Raw genomic sequence first — 19,413 nt, 5'->3', positions numbered from 1 at the left:
GCTGGGAGCCAGACCAGAGGTTGCCTAGCTCTGGGAGACAGAGAACATTGGCCCTGGCCGGCAGTGGTTAAGTCCAAAGGAAGCTGCAGAGACAGGCGCAGACACCACTGGGCCCCATGGCTGAGGAGGCCCCACAGGAGACAGGGCTGGGGGACAGGGCTGCTCCCCAGGATGACTCGGTGAGTGATGGGGAGTCACCACAGTCCTGGTGGGAGGGGGCACATTGGACCTTTCTCTCCCTCAGGAACTTTCGGTCCTAAGTCACCAGCAGGACCACAAGCAGAGCGAGGACGTGACAGCAGGACTCCACTTCCTGGGCATCAGAGGGCTGAGGGGAGCGGACTCAGGGGCCAGGGGTTGGTGGGGGGCCTCTGAGGTCCCTTCCTGTCCTAAGACATGCTCCTACAGGGAAATGATGTTCTTGTTTGCGACCTGAGCCGATCTGGCTTCTTTCCAAATGAGACTCCATCACGGAAATGCGCTTGCACCTCGCGGGGATGTTGCAGTGTCTCCTCTGTCCGTGTGGCTGTCAAGTTCAGAGCCTCAGTGGCAGCAAACTGATGAGACAGGATGGCAGAGGACTCTGTGGGAACATCAGAATTTATGCTCCAAATACAGCAGGCGGTCGTAAGATCCCGGAGAGAGCTGGAAGGAATACACGACGCGAGGGGGCCAAGAGGTACAGGGTCTCCGCCGTCATTTTACATGAGAAATGTTTGCCTGAAAAATGGACTTTGACTGAAATCAAGATGTGGGTGGCGTTTGAAGCAAGAAGTGAAATCAGAAGACAGAAAGGAAGCAGATGCCCACCTTCCACGCCCACCTCATGCCACTGTCCCATCTGTCTTCTCTGGCTGTGGGTGGGCTGAGGGGTGGGGACAGAAAGACATGAAGGGCCACAGGCCACCTGGACTGGCCTTGAGTGGCTAGGACCTGACTTCAGCCAGGGCTCGGGAACCCACCACTCCCAGTCAGCTCTGCAGACACAGCAGGTGACCAGCTGTGCTCTGGGAACACCCCCCGGGGCCGACCCTGCCGGGAAAGGATTCCTAGGAGCCGTGGCTGCAGTGCTTGCTCTCAGCCTGAACAGGAGACAAAGTCCCCCGTGGCTTTGGGGACACTTTCTAGAAGGTCTGACAATTCAGCCACCACCGCTTGGGATGCAAAGAACTGCCCGAATCTGACATCCAGGAATGTGTGCGGGCCCTGCCATTTCCAATTGCCTTTTCTCCACTCCCGTTATTCAAGGTGCCAAGCGACAGTTTGCCCCTAACATTTATGGAGCCTGGAATAAGAGGCTGAGGGCTATGTACCCTATGTCTAGATATTTAAAAGTTACCAGTCAAGTTAAAAGCTATTAAATAAAATAGTTTTTAATCCCCTTAGCTTGACATACCTTCTTCACAATGTGCAAGGCCAGGTGTAAATTGAAAAATTCTAGGATTTGTGGCTTCCAGCCCAAGCCACAGCCTGTCTCCCTTATCTGCCCACACCCAACGCCACACATGACCACACACACCCCTACGTGGTCACCCCATCCTGCCCACCCACATTCCATCCATACCCTCCACAAACAAATGCCCCTCTGGCCGGGGGTGCCCAGGAGGATAGGCCTGAGACGAAGTTCATGCAGCCCTGGGAGTGGGCTTGTGGCCACCTGCACAGGGAATTCTGGGGTCGCAGGTACGTAGAATGGCAGGCGCCCTCGGCCCATAGGCTCTTCAGTCTGTGGGCAAAAGCCCGGCCAGAAGAGGACAAGAGGGACTGAAGCCTGTGTGTGGAGTCCTCAGCATGACACTACTTTTCCAGGGCACGGGTTCCTCATCTCAGAGCAAGGAACTTGGGTTCTGCGCTCCCCGAGTTTCCTTCTCTATGCTCCTGACTCAGGAATCTGATCAGAAGTTAATACAAGGAGAAATTACAATGTAGCCCAGCAGCAGCCGAGCTGGTTACCTACAAATAAACCTGCTTTTGCTTTTTTGGGTGTCACCTGTCAGAAATTCAAGTGATGTTCTGACAGTCATACTGATTAAGATGTCAGCTGAACAGATATTTAAGCATTTGAAAAATACAGAGAGTTTGTCAAAACCTCAGGAAGCCTCTAACAAATCCTTCCTGGGAGCCAAGGAAAATATTTCAAAATGGAACAGAGGTGGTCCCCAGCCTAGCCACGAATTCTCTTCTTCTGAAAGTTGAGTGTTCTACGCAGCTCTGGATAGCACAGGCCCTTGCTGGTGGCCGGGGCCCCTGGCTGGCCTGCGCCTGCCGACTTAGCCCAGGAGCAGGGAGCATGCACCTCTCTCCTTTCTTTCATCTGTCTTCCCATCTGATACCTCTTTCCCCAGGGCCCCAGCATCCTCCACCTCCTCCAAGCTCCCACCTGGAGAGTAGAAGCCTCTAGGCTTAAGGTCACCACCACACACTGCTCCAGACTCCAAAGTGTCCAGCCCTCCTTTCTCAGCAGCACCTCTACCTCCAAATCTAACCTGGGGAGATTCTGGCCCAGCTGTTTGTTGCAGAAGCAAATTCTGAGCTAATTCATACCTTCTACAATTGACTAATGTTCCTCCTGCAGATATTTACCTTTTAAGAACAAACAAGCAGGATGCATGTTAGCCCAAATGAGTCTCTCAGCAATGGACAGACTTTCTGATGGTTTAACCAAATACAATAGGAAAACTAGGCAGTGGGAATGCCCGTTGTGCAGGTGGTGACTGAGGGGCAGGGCTGCAGGGCTGACCCGCCGGAATCCAGAGCTACCCATGACCTCCCCACCAGCTTCATTCTCCATCTCTGAGGGCGTGACCCTCTCGCCTCCTGCAGCTGGGGGTCGAGGTGAGAGCGGAACTCTGGACTTCTCCTCAAGGACACACTCTCTCAACTTGACAACATATTTTGAAATATTTCAGACAAAGCAGTTTAAAGAATGGTGAACTAGGGCTTCCCTGGTGGCGCAGTGGTTGAGAGTCCGCCTGCCGATGCAGGGGACGCGGGCTCGTGCCCTGGTCTGAGAAGATCCCATGCCGCGGAGCGGCTGGACCCATGAGCCATGGCCGCTGAGCCTGCGCGTCCGGAGCCTGTGCTCCGCAACGGGAGAGGCCACAACAGTGAGAGGCCCATGTACCGCCAAAAAACAAAAACAAAAACAAGAATGGTGAACTCCCATATCCATCACAAATTACCAATAGCTTTGAAGCCCATCCACTCCCCCTACCCACCGTGGACCCTTCCCTCCTGTAACCCTTCCTATACCCCAAAGACAGTCCTTCTGCTGACTTAGCTGTTGATCTTTCCTATGTTTTTCTATATAATATAGGATCTTTACTGTACTAGTTTAAACATTAAACAAAGTAAGGAGCTATGGTCTGCTGTTTCCACACTCTCCCAGAACTCTGGGGGCTCCTCACAGTGAGCCTGCAGCAGACTGTCCCCCGGATTTACTTCCCTCCACTTCCATTGGTCTCAATGTCCTTTTTAAGGACCTTTTACCTCCAACATTGCAGGGATGCTTTGACAAAGACTGCTGGATGTTATTTTCACAGAAGTCACAAGCCATGTTGTTGCCACATAAAGCACACGGACGCTGTGGAGACAGTGAAAATATAGCCTGATTGGGTGCTCAAGGTCAGCCTGCCTCTACGTCTGCCTGTCTTGCTCCATCCTCATCACCTGTCTCATCCACTGAAATCTAAGCTTCTCAAAGACTGTTCTTTTCACAGTCACACCCCAAACTCAAGACTAAAGCATGATGTGGGCCCCCATAAGTATTTGTTGGATGCTTGATTGATTGATTGAAGGAACACATCAGTGGGGGAATGGCAGCTCTGAGGGGAGATCGGAATCAACAGGAACTTATCAACAGGAACTTATTAATGAATGTGTACTTTCCCCTGCACTGCTGCAATGAAAGAAAAATTGAATATGTTAAAAAAAAATAACAGAAATCTTATGAGGCAGGTTCTTCCTTGCTTGGGCCTCAGTGATTTAAATGATTGAATTGATAAAACAGAAGGAACTCAGATCTGCAGATGGTTAATATCATTCGAAGTTATCAGCTGATACCATGAAGCATTGATTTGTTTGATGTACATTCAAATAAAGCAGCACTCCAAAAACAGCAACAAGATGGTGATGAGGAGGAGGATGACAACGATGGTGATGACAGGGACTTCCTCTAAAATCTCCCAACAGCATTTTGAAGAGCTTTGTTGTGAAAAATCGTTACCAAGATAAGATGCAACTCCTCTAATGGTAGTGTCTTCACAAGTACCGAGCACTAGCTTGTTGACAGCGGTCTTCCTCTCACATGCTGGGTATGGAAAGTCTGTTTGGCATCAGGAGATACTAAGCCAGATGCAGGGAAGAGAGAGTTAAAGGCCAGCCCCCAGCCCAGGTCTTCTCTGAGCACAGAGGCTCACAAAGCTCTCTCCAGTCCAGGGTCTGGGTCTCTTCCAAGAGAGATCTGCGTTCAGCTTCCAGCAGCCTGCGGTTGAGCTTCTCTGGGGCCAGAGGCTGTGCTGGAGGGAAGCCCCAAAGCTCTCTCTGCAGGGAAGCGGAGCCCTGCCCTCATGGATGCTCCTGTTTTCTCAGAGCCCTTGGGTTCCTCCTGCAAATCCATCTCTTGTCCACTCGGGATCTCACCCACGCTAGCTCCTGCTCTCACCTCTCTGGGTCTCCTCTCTCTGTTTTCTCCTATGTCCTCCTCCTTCTGAAGGAGCCCCTCACCTGTCATGTCTCCCGGCAGGGCCTCCAGGACAGCGTGTTCTCCTCTGAAAGTGACAACAGCCTGTACTTCACCTACAGTGGCCAGTCCAATACCTTGGAGGTCCGAGATCTCAGCTACCAGGTAGAGGCACACCTGAGTGCAGGTGGGAGGAGCAGGCAGGGAGGGCCAAACAATTCCCCAAGTGGAAGGGAAGGGTGAACCCAGCTGGGGGCCCTCTGCCCTAAGGACGGAGTCCAGGCCACAGTGATACCTCACGTTTTGGCTGCAAGCACCACGGAGACGTCCGTCAACTACACATATTGGAGCTGGGGGTTGACAGACATGAAAAAGACAATGAGACCTTTGTTAAAACATAAAGCCAACCATGTGAGCCCGTGGGGGAAAATCTCTAAAACTCATTTTTAACTTTATATTTTGAAATAATTTTAGACTTTTGAAAAAGTTGCAAAAACAGTGCAGAGTTCCCATATACACTTTGCCCACCCTCCCCTAATTTTAACATCTTGCTTACCCATAGCACAGTGATCAAAACTAAGAAATTAACCATGATATAATACGATTAACCAAACTACAGACTTTATTCAGATCTCATCAGTTTTACATACATATATACACATGTGTGTGTGTGTGTGTGTGTATATTTTTTCTTTTTGTAAAATGTACTTCCCTGGAGCTAATAAAATATCAGAGTGCAAGGACTGCTGCCCTTTCAGAGGCTGTCAGGAATCTCCTGGTCAGATTCTAGGACCCCTATTTCCCATGCCTCCCCAGGGCCAGATACGAGGTGGCCCAGGCAGAACATGCTGAGACCTGGGATGGTAAACCTCAGAGGCCCAAGTCTGGCTTCCTGGGGAAGTGAGTTAGAACAGGCTGACAAGCCCCACCATAACCTTTCTCTGCTCTGCCACTTACTAGCTGTGTGAACTTGAGCAAGCTACTTCACTGCTCTGAGCCTCATCTGTAAACAGGGATTATAACAGTACATACGTTATAGTAGGTTTGCAATGAGGACTGAATGATAATGGATATAATAAGCAGATGAATACAATGCCTTGCACACAGTAAATGCCCGGTAAGTTATCAGTAAATTACTATTAAATAAAAACATTGTTTTGCTCCACGTTGTGTTTTTTTTTAAATTTTTTTATGTTGTGTATTTTTTTTTTAGGCTGCATTGGGTCTTTGTTGCTGCACGCAGGCTTTCTCTAGTTGCGGCGAGCAGGGGCTACTCTTTGTTGTGGTGCGCGGGCTTCTCACTGCGGTGGCTTTTCTTGTTGCAGCGCATGGGCTCTAGCTGTGCGGGCTTCCGTAGTTGTGGCTTGCGGGCTGTAGAGTGCAGGCTCAGTAGTTGTGGCTCACGGGCTTTGCTGCTCTGGGCGGCATGTGGGATCTTCCCAGACCAGGGATCGAACCCATGTCCCCTGCATTGGCAGGAGGATTCTTAACCACTGGGCCACCAAGGAAGTCCCTCCATGTTTGTATTTATTTCTGTTCTGCTATTACACATGCTTCCCAAGTCTTCTCTTCAGACTTGGAAATGGCAGCTTCAGGTTCTCAGCATGGTGGGGTCCACCTCCATGTTTGGTAGAACCTGAGTGGGGGACCCCTCAGTCCTGTTGTGTATCAGCAGGATGATGTCTCCTGGAGGGAGCTGAACAGAAGTGAAGCTCTCTGAGGAACCTTTTCATGTCTCCCCACAGGTGGACATAGCCTCCCAGGTGCCTTGGTTTAAGCAGCTGTCTCACTTCAGGATGCCCTGGACATCTCACAAGGACTCTTGTGAGCTAGGCATTCAGAATCTGAGCTTCAAAGTGAGGAGTGGACAGATGCTGGCCGTCATAGGGAGCTCAGGTACCAATAAGGGCAAATAGCTGGGCAATGGGTTCTCTCTCTCCTGGGATGCAGAGTGGTCCCTCAAACAAACAGATGCTCTTTACAGAACGCTTTGCTGACCAGTAGAATAATAAAGCAGAGTGATAAGAGCACAAGTTCTGGGTCTGACAGCTGGGTTCAAATCTCAGCTCCTCCATTTACTTGCTCTCAGGCAGTCACTGCCCTTATGAATCATGAGTGGGCCTCTTACAGCTATAGTCAGAGTTTTGGTCCTTCATTAATATCAAGGTAAGGCCTTTCCAAAAGCATCATGCAGCTTTGGAATTGAATATTCTTTCCAGGGTACTCCTCCACCACAGGAAGCACTCATTGATTGCTCCCCCTGAATCAGATTCCTGTTTTGGTCAAACAGTGGGTAGGCACAGCCTCTGCCACAATTCACTTCTCAGATACCCCAAGTCTTAGCTCAACCTTCAACCATCTGCAAAGATCCAGATTTTTGGAGTGCTTCAAAAAGTCACTTCTGGGCTTCCCTGGTGGCGCAGTGGTTGAGAGTCTGCCTGCCGATGCAGGGGACACGGGTTCGTGCCCCGGTCCGGGAAGATCCCACATGCCGCGGAGCAGCTAGGCCCATGAGCCATGGCCGCTGAGCCTGCGCATCCGGAGCCTGTGCTCTGCAACGGGAGAGGCCACAACAGTGAGAGGCCTGCGTACCGCAAAAAAAAAAAAAAAAAAAAAAAAAAAGTCACTTCTGCAGGCCAAACTTAAAAGTGTAGAATGCCAGAACTGGAAGGGGGCTTGGAGAACAGAGTTCTTTCCCTTGCACTGTATTCTACCTTTCTTTCTCCTGACCAGCCTGGAAGCATCTTTAGAGGAGGGTTTTCAAACTACCTAGTTCTCAGTATTGCTAGAGTATCTTCCTGCCCCATACCACTCCCCCTTCATCTGACAGATGAGAAGACCAAAGTTTAGAAAAGAGGAATGATGTCTAAGGACATACATTTAATGCAGAGCAAGAACTAGAACTCTGGTTTCCTGGTTCTCAGATGATGAAACAAATTCAACTGATTAAATTTTAAAGATCTTACTGACTTTATTCAACGAGTCATGAATTGGGCAGCAATCCAACTGGCAGACAGAAAGTAGCACTGGAGAGCTGTACAAAATGAAAGACTTTTATAGGCAGAAGGAGGGAGGACAAGGAAGTTATTCTAGCAAAGGGCTGATTGTTTTAGGCAAGGTCACCTTCCTTTGGGGGACAGTCGGGGTCCGTCAGTGCTTACCAGATAATGTCAGATGGGCTGGTTTAAGATTCCACTCCCGGGAGAGATTGAAACTGTAATTAAGTTAGGTATTAAGTCTCAGTCCGGTGGTGTGGGGCTTAGGACAGGTGACTCCATTTGGGGTTTGCTGTTTCTTTCTTTCTTTCTTTTTAAACACAGATCAAGGCATTTCTCCCTTACACAGTGTTAGAGGGAGCACTTTATACCTTTCAATTAATCATTTCCAGAAGTAGAGATTACCCAACTTTTTGACCATTTTAGTCTTTAGTCTTCTGATGCGGAAAAGTTCTGTTTATTGTCTAACCGAAGATCAAATGCGACGATGTGTGCAAATGCACTTTGTAACCGAAACAACTCCCACAGATCAAATCCCGCCAACTTCTGGTCCTGCCCCTACAATTCGGATCTAAACGAGAAAAATGTGGAAACTTCACAGGCCAATTTTGGTTTTGTCTGTAACACCTGGTGGCTTTTCTGGTTATACCTGCTTTTCCTCATGAACTGAGAGTCGAGGGGGCATACGGGCCTTACTAGGCACTTCCACAAAGCTGAGAGTCATGATTGTTAATCCTGGCCACACACAGTCCTGCAGCTGTTAGCAACCCTGATTTGCGGCTGAAGAAAAGGGCAGTGGGGAGAGGCCAAGCAGGAATCACACTGAGCATCTCCAGAACTTTCGACTCTAGGCTCAGTGTGGTTTAGCTGCAGGTTTACTTGGCTGAAATTATTTAAATGATTTCTTAGAAAGGTTTACCAATTATACCACCTGTGATCAATACTCCGCGCACCAAAATTATAACAGTAAAGTGAAATTAATTAAAACAGCCCCCCAGGCATTTTAGCTTCTTCTATAGAATCAGCAGTAGTGCCAAAGGCGAATTAATTTACTGATTTGGAGATTCCAGCCATTTTATAAGGGTCTTGAATGCCTGTGGGTGTTTTCTCCTGGTTCACGGAGGATCTCCCCAAATATACTTGGCAACCTCCCCTGGAAAGGCTGCCCACACCTCCCACGGTTTTGTTTAGGAAATGTAGTCACCCTGCTCCCTGACTGGGAATCCTAAGGTCCCTGTAAATGTTAGCAAAGTCCCCTGCGCTCCCAGAGCCTGGACCCTATGATGTCCGAGGCTGAGCCAGGAGCAGGGCCAGAGCCCTCCCCTCTGGTTTCTCTCCTGGCTATTTTGTGCCACCTAAGTTCTCAGGGACCTTGAATGAGGTACACCCAGGAGGCAGCGTACAGGTCCCCTTCCACCCTGAGAACCTCCAGTAGGTAAGCAGCCGGATCACCGGGAAGGCCTCTGGAACTTTGTTTGTTGCACTGGGGGCAGGGGGCTGCCTGCGGAAGGCCTGGACTTGTGGTAAGGAAGCGCTGTTACACTGTGTATTGGAGTTTTCCCTGTTTAAAACTACTTGAAAAATTCGCCCTCCAAAAGGAGTTTGCAATAAGGAAACCAAAACCCCACCTGGGGGAATTGGACTGCGCTATTCCCAGCACCTTTGCAAGAAGGCCTTCTCAGAGCCTGAACCCTATCTGCATTTACAGTTCAAATGGCTGCCAGAGAAAGAGTCTCGTGGAATCTCATGGAAGCTGATCCAATCTGACACTTACTTCTCCAAATTGATAGCAATCACTATGTCATTCAGAAGTGGATGGTGTTAATTTGCATGTCATGGATCCTTTTTTTTTTAAGAGTGGAAGGTACTACTGAGAAAAATGAGTGCAGAGGGTGTAGAGAAATTCAGAACCCATAGGCACACTGTACTGTCGTTTTAAAATCATTTCCACATTTATTACTTCTCTGTTTTTCTCCCTTTCTGAAAATACGTTCCAATTTTGCATTTTTAAAAGACACCCTATTAATTCTCCAAAATTAGTTCTTCCCACAATGCCAGCTTCTGAGCCAAATGATGTTTGAACGATGAAATGTTGCCGGCATGTTTGCCAGGCAAAAATAGTTAAGCTTCACAGTGCAATTAACACCAGCCTTGCTTGGAGGAGGGGGGGGCATCGCTCCAGGCACAGGCAGTCATGCGGCAACTAGGACTCTAGCCTTCTGTCACGCAGCCACAGGCCGACGTGGCCTGAACACCCCGCACCCCCCAGAATGTTCAAGTTGGCTGCCCTAGGCAGGTCTGAGAGCTGTGCCACCTTCCCTGAGGGCTGGTTACATCTGCAAGGACAGAGCAGTCTGGAGAGCGCACAGGCGGCAGTGGCTTCCAGGCTGGCCCCCACAGAAGCTCCGCTCTCAGGGATACTTCTGGTGGCTTCTCAGGCTGTGGGAGAGCCTCTTTGCTGGATGTGATCACCGGGCGAGGCCACGGCGGCAAGATTAAGTCAGGCCAAATCTGGATCAACGGGCAGCGCAGCACGCCCCAGCTGGTCAGGAAGTGCGTGGCCCACGTGCGACAGCACGATCAGCTGCTCCCCAACTTGACCGTCCGCGAGACCCTGGCTTTTGTTGCCCAGCTGCGCCTGCCCAGAGACTTCTCCCAGGCCCAGCGTGACAAAAGGGTAACTAACAGACCCCAGTGACCCCCAAGGAGCCAAAACACCCTTCCCCTCCCCGTCCCTCACTTCCTGCCTCAGGGTCCGGCCACAGGTCAAGTTTGAGCGACCCAGCTCACCATCTGTCCGTCCGAAACGTCCACCGTGCGCTCAGCCCTGCCCCTCCATCCCCCGTTTTCCTTGAAAGTCCCATCTCAGCCCCAAATGTGTGATGAATATTTGCTCACTTGTTTTCCGGTTCTCCGTGCGGGCAGAAAGCCGGGGCATGGCCACGTTCCCAGTAAGTGGTGCTGTGCTCGGCACGTGGGAGCTGCTCTGGATGTGTGGAAAGAATCAGGGAACAAACGTTGAATCGGGGAAATGAAGGCTGGCGCCGTAAGCCCAGGCGTCTTTCCACTGTGGGTCGCCACAGGCCAGGCCGCGAGCAGGCCGGCGCAGCCCTCCTAAACCCGCAGGCCCCTGCCTCCCAGGTGGATGACGTGATCGCGGAGCTGCGGCTGCGCCAATGCGCCAACACGCTCATGGGTAACTCCTACGTGCGGGGCGTGTCCGGGGGCGAGCGGCGCAGAGTCAGTATCGCAGTGCAGCTGCTGTGGAACCCAGGTGAGGCAGGAGGGGCCTGCACCGCCCGCCTGGCTTAATCCGGTCCAGCCGGAGCCCTGCCCCTTAACCAGGCTTCTCTTTGTTGGGAAGGAATCCTCATCCTGGACGAACCCACCTCTGGGCTCGACAGCTTCACGGCCCACAACCTGGTGAAAACCCTGTCCAGGCTGGCCAAAGGCAACAGGCTGGTGCTCCTCTCCATCCACCAGCCTCGCTCCGACATCTTCAGGCTGTTTGATTTGGTCCTCCTGATGACGTCTGGGACCACCATCTACTTGGGGGCAGCCGAGCACATGGTCCAGTATTTCACGGCAGCCGGCCACCCCTGTCCCCGCTACAGCAACCCTGCCGACTACTATGGTGAGCCAGCCAGGCCAGAGGCAAGGAACAGGGCTCCCCTACACCCCGAACCCTGCCAGGAGAGAAACTCTCAGAAGCTTCAGGAGAACAGGACCGAGCATGGAGATGGGGGGCAGATGGGGTGTATTACAGGCTTCAGCTTGCCAAGCATCAAATGCTAGGAATGGGGGCCTGAAGAAAGCAGCTTCTGACATAGCCACCCTTGTGTGCATGACAGATAAGAACCTTCGGAGAGCTCCAAACCGGAGGAGATATAATCCAAGAGAGTTTGGATCCATTTCTGGAACTGTGGTCTTCATTCAGATTCTGTAGGGAAACAGGATATTAGAGGTCGGAAACCACCAGGAAATCTTAAAGCCGTGCCCTGGTTCCCCCACAAAGGCAGGGAGCCCAGAGGCTCTGGGTGGTGGAGGGGGACCCAGGGCCCAGGCCAGCTCAGGGCTTTTTGGTGGTCTTGGCCAATGAATCTCTAGGTATGAAAATTGCGGTCAGCACCAGAGATGCCTTTCTGCTTGGGGTCCTGAGGCCTCAGCATATGGCCCTCAATTCTTGTGGGGACAGTTGCCTTTCCAGGTGCCCACCCTGAAAGCAGGTGCCTGGATCCTGAGTGCTGAGGAATGCTGTGGCTGCCGGACAGGCTGCGTGGTTGTACCAGGGCTGGGGAAGCAGCAGCTGGGGCTTGTCCCAAACATAGGTCACCTGGAGCCCAGCCTTCCTCCCAGGATGGCCTGGTGTAGCAAGGGCCTCCCCAGTAAACATGATGACAAGGACCAGCTCCTTGAGGGCAGACACTGTGCCCACAGGTGCCAAGCACCAGAGGGTGTCCCTTTGACCCTCACAGCCCTGCCAGGCCACGGTCATCTTCGTCCTTATAGATGAGAAAACTGGAGTCCTTATAATCAGGCGGCAGAACTGGGCCTCCCACCTCCCAACCCAGCCCCTCCCAGACTCCAGGCCCTGCTGCCCACACCTTCCTCCCGGCATCTACCCTCCAACTCTCCCCTAGGAGGACAGGCCACTCTCTCTGGCCCACCAGCCCTCGCCCTCTGCACTCACTGCCACTGTGTGAACTCACCTAGAGGTCACCCTCCCTCCCTGTGCCCACGTGCCAGTTTGGCTTCCTGCCAGTGTGTCATCCTCTGGCCGGTCACCCCCAGATAAGGGGGTAGAGGGCACCTGCCAGCCTGGCCTTTGGGAACAATATGCTGTAGCCCTAGAGAGAAGTTACCAGAAGTCAGGTGCCCAGATCTGAAAAAACAAATTTTCTTTTTCTTAATTTTATATTATTATCATTTTTGGGTGGCGGGGGGAGCTCTTGCCCACAAACCCTGGGGCAGATAGCCCTCACGGATCCGGGCCCCACGGTCTGGCAGAGAATCTGGCGTTTGAAGCTAGGGCCCCACACACTGAAGGGACCTTTCATGGTTTACAAGGCCTCTCCGAGACGTTATCCCGCCTTGAGATGTGTCATGAAAATGGGAGGAGGGAAGGGGCAGAGAGGTTAAGAGGGATCCCCTGACCAAGGGAGGGATGGAGGGAGGAGAGGCCTAGGAAGGCCCTGGCTGTGACTGGCGGGTGTGCCCTTCTGGCATTTCAGGGGCCCCGGGAGAGGAGGGCTGTGGTCTGGGGCTACCAGGTGCTACCAGCGGGGGTGACATGGAGGTGCGTGCGGCCCAGCCTGTTCTCCAGCTGGTCGTGCTGGCTCCCTCCTCCCGGGGCACTGAGAATTACACTTAATATTTGGCCAGACCCTGGCACCCTCCAGCCAAAACATTCTTCCCTTTTGGGCAGGCTGCTTGGGAAGCCAAAATGACTAATTTGCATTGAAAACTAGAGCTGCTGGGAGCCAGACTGCTCAGCCTCCCCGTGGCCAGCCCGCCTTCTCCCCATGGTGGGCACGCCCGGGAGGCTGAGTCCTCATCACAAGCTTCTTGGACGGCTGGAGTTAGAGCCAGGGCATAACTGTGCTGTGGCCTTGGGCTCCAAAAGCCCAAAGCCTCCTTCTCTGTCCTGGGGATGTCCCCATAATAAGCCTGCTTGGTGGGACCAGTGCCAGTGTTCACTGGCCCTTCTCCCGAGGAAGGCTCTCTGTAGACATCGGGGACAGTCCTGGGCAGCTCTCTGCCTCTCTCTGCTCTGACCGTCACTTCATGGTCCACTCTCAGAAGGTGGGGATCATGTCCCGGGGGCCCCGGGGGCTGACCAGTGTCATGGGCTGTGAGCACCTGCGGGGCCCGGGTCGCCCTCTGCTTACAGTGGACTTGACCAGCATCGACAGGCGAAGCCAAGAGCAGGAAGTGGCCACCAGGGAGAAGGCTCAGTCCCTTGCAGCCTTGTTTCAAGAAAGAATACGTGGCTTCGATGACTTTCTGTGGACAGTGGAGTCAAGGGAGCAGGGTGTGGGCACTTACGTGCAGAGGTAAGGCAGCCAGGTGGCCCTGCGTGAAGAGCGCCCTGCAAAAGGTGGCCGCCCCCAAGCCCCCATGACACTCTCTGTCTCCTGACAGCCCAGCTTCCCCGAGGGACACCAACCCCTTACAGCCTCCCACTAAGCTGCCTGGCCCCCTACAGCAGTTTGACACGCTGATCCGGTAATTGCCATTTCATCACACACACACACACACACACACACTCCCCAAAAGTCTTTGTTGTATCAAATTAAGCCCTTTGGATCTAAAGTGAATTTGAAAGAGGAATTTGAATTTGAAGAGGCAGAATCATTTGAAAAAAACCAGCACCAGCCCTCCATGTGCTACAGAGCATTCCTCTTACTTTGATTATTTAAACAAAATCAAATTTTCCTTAATAGCCAGATGCTCGTAGAAATCACCCAGAATGACTATGAAAAATTCAGTTGACACAGGAGACTGTCAAGTAGAAAGGGAAGGTTCCTTGATCCACCGGCCCTCAGAGAAAACCAGACCTGAGTGTTTGGTGTGAGTCTAAGATGTTTCCATGCACATAACCATTTTAATACATAAATGGGATCACACGTGTTGTTCCGTAACCTTTTTCCCCCCCCCCCCGCCTTAGAATAGCGCCTCTGCCTCTCATCTGGTTAGGTCTTCCTCAGGGTTTCCAAATCTAGCCGTAATTCATTTACCCATTAAGTCCATATTGATGGTCAGATTACCTTCAGTCATTTGCTATTACAAGTAACTCTATGACAAACATCCTTGTACATACACCTTTACGCTCTTGATTGGTTATTTCCTCGGGATAACTCTTTAAATAAAATAGCAAGGTGATACAGTGGTGATAAAAGTCACAATCATTGACTGAGTACCTACTGTGAGACAGATGCGTTCATCGATTTTCTCGTTTGATCCCTCACAGTAACTGTGAGGTGGGCACTGCCCTCCCCACTGTACAGAGGAGAAAAATGAGCCTTACGGGGATTCAAGGACATTGCCAAGGTCACAGTGCTGGTGCCTATTGTCCCTTGGCACATCTTTATTCTGTTTTTTAAGTCGTCAGATTTCCAATGACTTCCGAGACCTGCCAGCCCTCCTCATCCACGGGGCAGAGGCCTGCTTGATGTCCCTGATCATCGGGTTCCTCTACTATGGCCATGGAGCCGTGAAGCTCTCCTTCATGGACACGGTGGCCGTCTTGTTCATGATCGGAGCTCTCGTCCCTTTCAACGTGATCCTGGATGTCATTGCCAAATGTGAGTGTGGCCTGCTCTCCATGACCCACACGTGGAGCAGCGTCAGCCATGCAATGAGCTGGTCCAGGGCCGGCCTGAGTTCCTCTGAGCTCCTGGAGAAGACGGGTTTACTGAATAATTTCACCCTGACTGTGAAATAAAAGATGATGGTTGTTTTTCAAGTTCGAACATTAGTATTAGTATGCAAATGAGAACAAATTACCAAGGAGTCTGAGGCATTCCTGTCCTGGCAGGAGTTATACTGACAGCAATGCAGAACTCACAGAATTACAAACATCTAAATTAGGATCTAAAATTGCCTGTTTTTTAAAAAAAATACATGACATTGAGGCAGTAAAACTATTTTTAATTGTACTAAGAGAGACTCAGAAACAGAGACACTGTAAATTAATTTCACTTTTTCATTCTCCTTTTCTCCCCTTTCTAGGTCACTCAGAGAGGGCGCTGCTTTACTATGAACTAGAAGATGGGCTGTACACTGCGGAGCCGTATTTCTTTGCCAAGGTGACTGGTCAGGCCTGAGAGTGAGTGGCCACCCTGGTTAGGAGGAGGAGCAGAAAAAGCTGCTCCACGTTGTACAGAAGTTACAGGGAAGCGTTTTGCTGAACTGTGGGGCCATGCATCATCTGTGGTTACAAATGCCACGTTGCTCTGGGGAGTTTCAGAGACTTGATATTGTTTAAACATTTACTACAAGGCCAGGACTATGGACCAGGAATGACGTTTTTCTGGTCCTCAGAAACCTAACAAAGAAGAGGTGGGAAACACCTAGCATACTTCACCTCTCCAGTCTCACCATGTCCCTGGGAAGTGGGTCAAGCAGGTGTGACTGTCCTCATTTCAAGGAAGCAGAGGCTCAGAGAGGTTATGTGGCTGTCTCAAGGCCACACAGCTATCAGGTCTGGGCAGGCAGGGTGGGGACTTGAAACCAGGTCTTAGGAGCTCTGAACTGCCCCAGAGGGAGCACATGACATCTGCAGGGGGAAGCCAGCAGTGAGCTCATGCTTGAGAGTCCCACACACCCACGCCCGCCAGCCCTCCGTGCTGCAACCCCGATCAAACCACCAGGAGGGAAGGTTGGTGTCACTGGGGGCTGCTACTTTTGAACATTTAAAGAACAGTAGCAGATGAAGGCATTGGCTCCACATCCTTGCAAGGTCTGTCCTTCGCAGATCCTAGGGGAGCTTCCCGAGCACTGTATCTACATCATCATCTATGGGATGCCTACCTACTGGCTGGCCAACCTGCGCCCGGGCCCCGAGCCCTTCCTGCTGCACTTCCTGCTGGTGTGGCTGGTGGTCTTCTGCTGCAGAACCATGGCCATGGCCACCGCCGCCCTGTTCCCCACCTTCCACATGTCCTCCTTCTTCGGCAACGCTCTCTACAACTCCTTCTACCTCACTGGGGGCTTCATGATAAGCTTGGACAACCTGTGGACAGGTGAGGCCTGCTCCCCTCACCTGGTCAAGCTTCTTGAGGCCTTCTGTGGCTGGATTGGCCTGCTTTCCCCTGGAGATGAGAGCTCAACCCTTAGGTCCGACTTCTGGGAGCAGGTGCCAAGGGAGTGGCTCCACACAGGGGGAGTGGGGCGTGGTGCAGATGACACCTTCTCATACAGCCCGGCTGACACCCAGGGCCCACCCTTGACTCTCCCTCACCCTCCACGTCACCAGTGAGCCAAGTCAGTTCTGCCTCCTGTGTCTTTCTGAAGTGTCCTCTTGCCTTACCCCCCAACCCTGGCCCCATCAGCCCATCGTGGGCCACTGTGATAGGCCGGTATCTGTGACCCTGGTTCCTCCATGTCCCCTCTCAACCCTCATCCATGCAGCGCGAGCTTCCTAAGGTGCAGATCCAGCCACTGCTTTCCCCGAGTGTTCCTGGGGCTGCTCATTCCCTGCTGCCTCCCCCAGCTCTTCTGAAGCCCCCAGGACACTCCATGCTCTCACGATGGAGCCTGTGCATCCCTTCTCTATAGGAATGCCACCCGCTCCCATCCACAGGCCTTTCCTGTCCTGTGCGATCAGGGTTCCTTCCTCCTCCTCCTCCCTGAACCGTGATGCCTCCGCAGGGTCAGGGTGCAGACTCAGTAATCTCTGGCTTGGGGCTGCTGAGTCTCCCCAGTCCGTAAGCTGTGTGAAGCTGAGCACATGCTGGACACCTGACACCTGACACTCTCTGGGGTTATTATGGGTCAAACGTGCGGTGATCCTGCAGCCACTAGGTCCCTCTGCCCCAGTCCATGTCCCGAGCTTCCCCTCTGCCCGTTCACCCTTTTGTTCTCACCCCCACCCCTCCTTGCTCCCTCAGGGGACTTGCTGTCCTTGGGTCAGAGCCACCATGGCCACTCTCCAGGCTTACTTCCCAGGGAGCAGATGATTAGACTGTGTGAGTAATGTGACTCTCACCGCCTCCAGTGCCCGCGTGGATTTCCAAGATGTCCTTCCTCCGATGGTGTTTTGAAGGGCTGATGCAGATCCAGTTTGGTGGGCACACGTATCACCTGGCAGCTGGCAACATCACCATCCCTATCCCGGGAGACATGGTAAGGAGCCAAGGCTTTGGACGCTAAAGAGATGGCAGCCGTCTGAGCATGTTCTTAATGAGCTCACTGATGTCTCTTGTCCCCAGATCCTCAATGCCATGGGCCTGGGCTCATACCCTCTCTACGCCATCTACCTCTTCATCATAGGCATCAGTGGTGGCTTCATGGTCCTGTACTATATGTCCTTAAAGTTCATCAAACAGAAGTCAAGTCAGGACTGGTGATTCACGCCCAGACTCCTGCCCGCCGGTGGGGGACTCGAGAAGGCCCTTCCACTGCACTTTCTCCCAAGGAGACCCTTCCCAGGCACAAAGAGGACCGTGAGAACACAAAGCTCAGCTACATCCTGTCCACAGTGCTGCAGTGGCACAGGCTGGCCACAGGATGGCAGTAGAATAAAGACAGTCGAAAGATATTTCTGATCCCCGGCCAGAGCTTGCGATTTACTGGGAATGTGAAAACCATACTTGGGGACACCTACAGTGTCGCTAATTTATTTCCTTTTGATATGTATTTGCATAGGCAACTAATACAAGACAGGAGCAAATTAGGTATGAATCGAGTAGTTAGGCTATGCGGAAACAACAACATAATAGTTAGTGGAATATTTGGCTTCATCTTCCAGGGTCCTCAAACTCTGTTGAGCCATTCTCAGTATAGAAAAGGACCTAAAACATACCAGCGAGGTACCATCCCTTCTTTCTGGGTGAGGTAATGGGCTCCAAAAGCCAAACTGAACAATTAAATATTTACTGAGCAATTGCTCCACACCAGGTTCAGGGCAAAACACTTTATTTATTTGGATCACGTCATTAATTTCTCTGTTAAAACAACCCTTTGTGGTGGACAGTATCCTGTTTTATAGATGAAGAAAGAGAGGCACAGAGTAATTGTCTGCTAAGTAAGGTCACAGGGCTACTATGTGGTGGAGTCATGTGGGGTCAGAAAAGCCTTCGAGGCCTTTAGGAGTTAGTGGGCAGAAGGCAAGTCTGAGCCACTGTGAGGCTTGGAAGCCAAGGAAGGCTCCAGAAGATGAAGAGGTTTATAGACACTGTGCCAGCTCAGCCAGGACTCTTACAGTTGCATCTCACTGGCCCTGGCTGAGTCTCAGAACCAACCTGGAACCTTCCACAGTGGCTCAGTACGGGATGGAGCAGGCCCAGGTCACATGCTTCATGCCTGAGCCTTGAGGACAAGCTGACCCAAAACAGGTGCACAGAAAGCAGGCAGGGAATGATCCCCAAAGGAAAACCAGAGTCTGGAACCAAAAGAAGGGGGAAGGTGGATGTTTAAGAGGCAAAGAGTGAATGTCCTCCATGGGTTTCCTAGGCCCTTGCTACTTTGAGTGCGGTCGCTGGGCCAGCAGCATGGGTGTCGCCTGGGAGCTAGTTAGACTGACAGAATCTCAGGCCCCACTGAGACCCGCTGAATCAGAATCTGCATTTTAAAAAGATCCCCAGGAGATTTGAATATACATTCAGACTTGAAGAGCAGTGCTAGCACACTTCCCTTATACAATACAACCATCAAACTTGGGATATTCATGTAGTGAAACTGTAACACTGCACGTGTGTCACTTTTATATCGCCACCATCCAAAGGGCAGACATCATTCAAGATTCACTTACTTTGGCTATTTTGGCTATTGTGAGTCTTGAATGATGTCTGCCCTTTGGATGGTGGTGATGTAAAAGTGACACATGTGCAGTGTTACAGTGCCAAAGCAATCTTGAAAAAGAAAAACAGAGCTGGAGGAATCAGGCTCCCTGACTTCAAACTATACTACAAAGCTACAGTAATCAAGACAGTATAGTACTGGCACAAAAACAGAAATATAGATCAATGGTTCAGGATAGAAAGCCCAGAGATAAACGCACACATATATAGTCAC

General features: G+C 51.5%; 1 protein-coding gene across 5 annotated transcripts; it reads left to right on the top strand.

The window, feature by feature from the left end:
• The first annotated feature begins 21 nt into the window (after positions 1-21).
• On the top strand, positions 22-19,106 carry ABCG8 (ATP binding cassette subfamily G member 8). 5 transcript variants are annotated; one of them, XR_009521455.1, is made up of 13 exons: positions 22-179; positions 4,745-4,846; positions 6,427-6,577; positions 10,116-10,354; positions 10,819-10,951; positions 11,042-11,311; positions 13,568-13,730; positions 13,819-13,902; positions 14,782-14,981; positions 15,409-15,485; positions 16,154-16,421; positions 17,289-17,523; positions 17,610-17,623. XR_009521455.1 is itself a non-coding variant. In XM_060026706.1 (13 exons), exons 1-13 carry the CDS (start codon positions 117-119, stop codon positions 17,745-17,747), a joined length of 2,016 nt encoding a protein of 671 aa, XP_059882689.1. In that variant the 5' UTR covers positions 22-116; the 3' UTR covers positions 17,748-19,106. The 5 variants fall into 5 exon arrangements, 4 of the variants coding, with proteins under 4 accessions (XP_059882689.1, XP_059882690.1, XP_059882692.1 ...); XM_060026706.1 differs by having other exon boundaries at positions 17,396-17,523; positions 17,610-19,106; XM_060026709.2 differs by having other exon boundaries at positions 164-179; positions 4,745-5,798; positions 17,396-17,523; positions 17,610-19,106.
• Positions 19,107-19,413: the final 307 nt, after the last annotated feature.

This window comes from Delphinus delphis, chromosome 12, assembly GCF_949987515.2.
Source record: "Delphinus delphis chromosome 12, mDelDel1.2, whole genome shotgun sequence".
NCBI classification, from domain to species: domain Eukaryota; kingdom Metazoa; phylum Chordata; class Mammalia; order Artiodactyla; family Delphinidae; genus Delphinus; species Delphinus delphis.
This window is presented reverse-complemented; position numbering and strand designations above follow the sequence as displayed.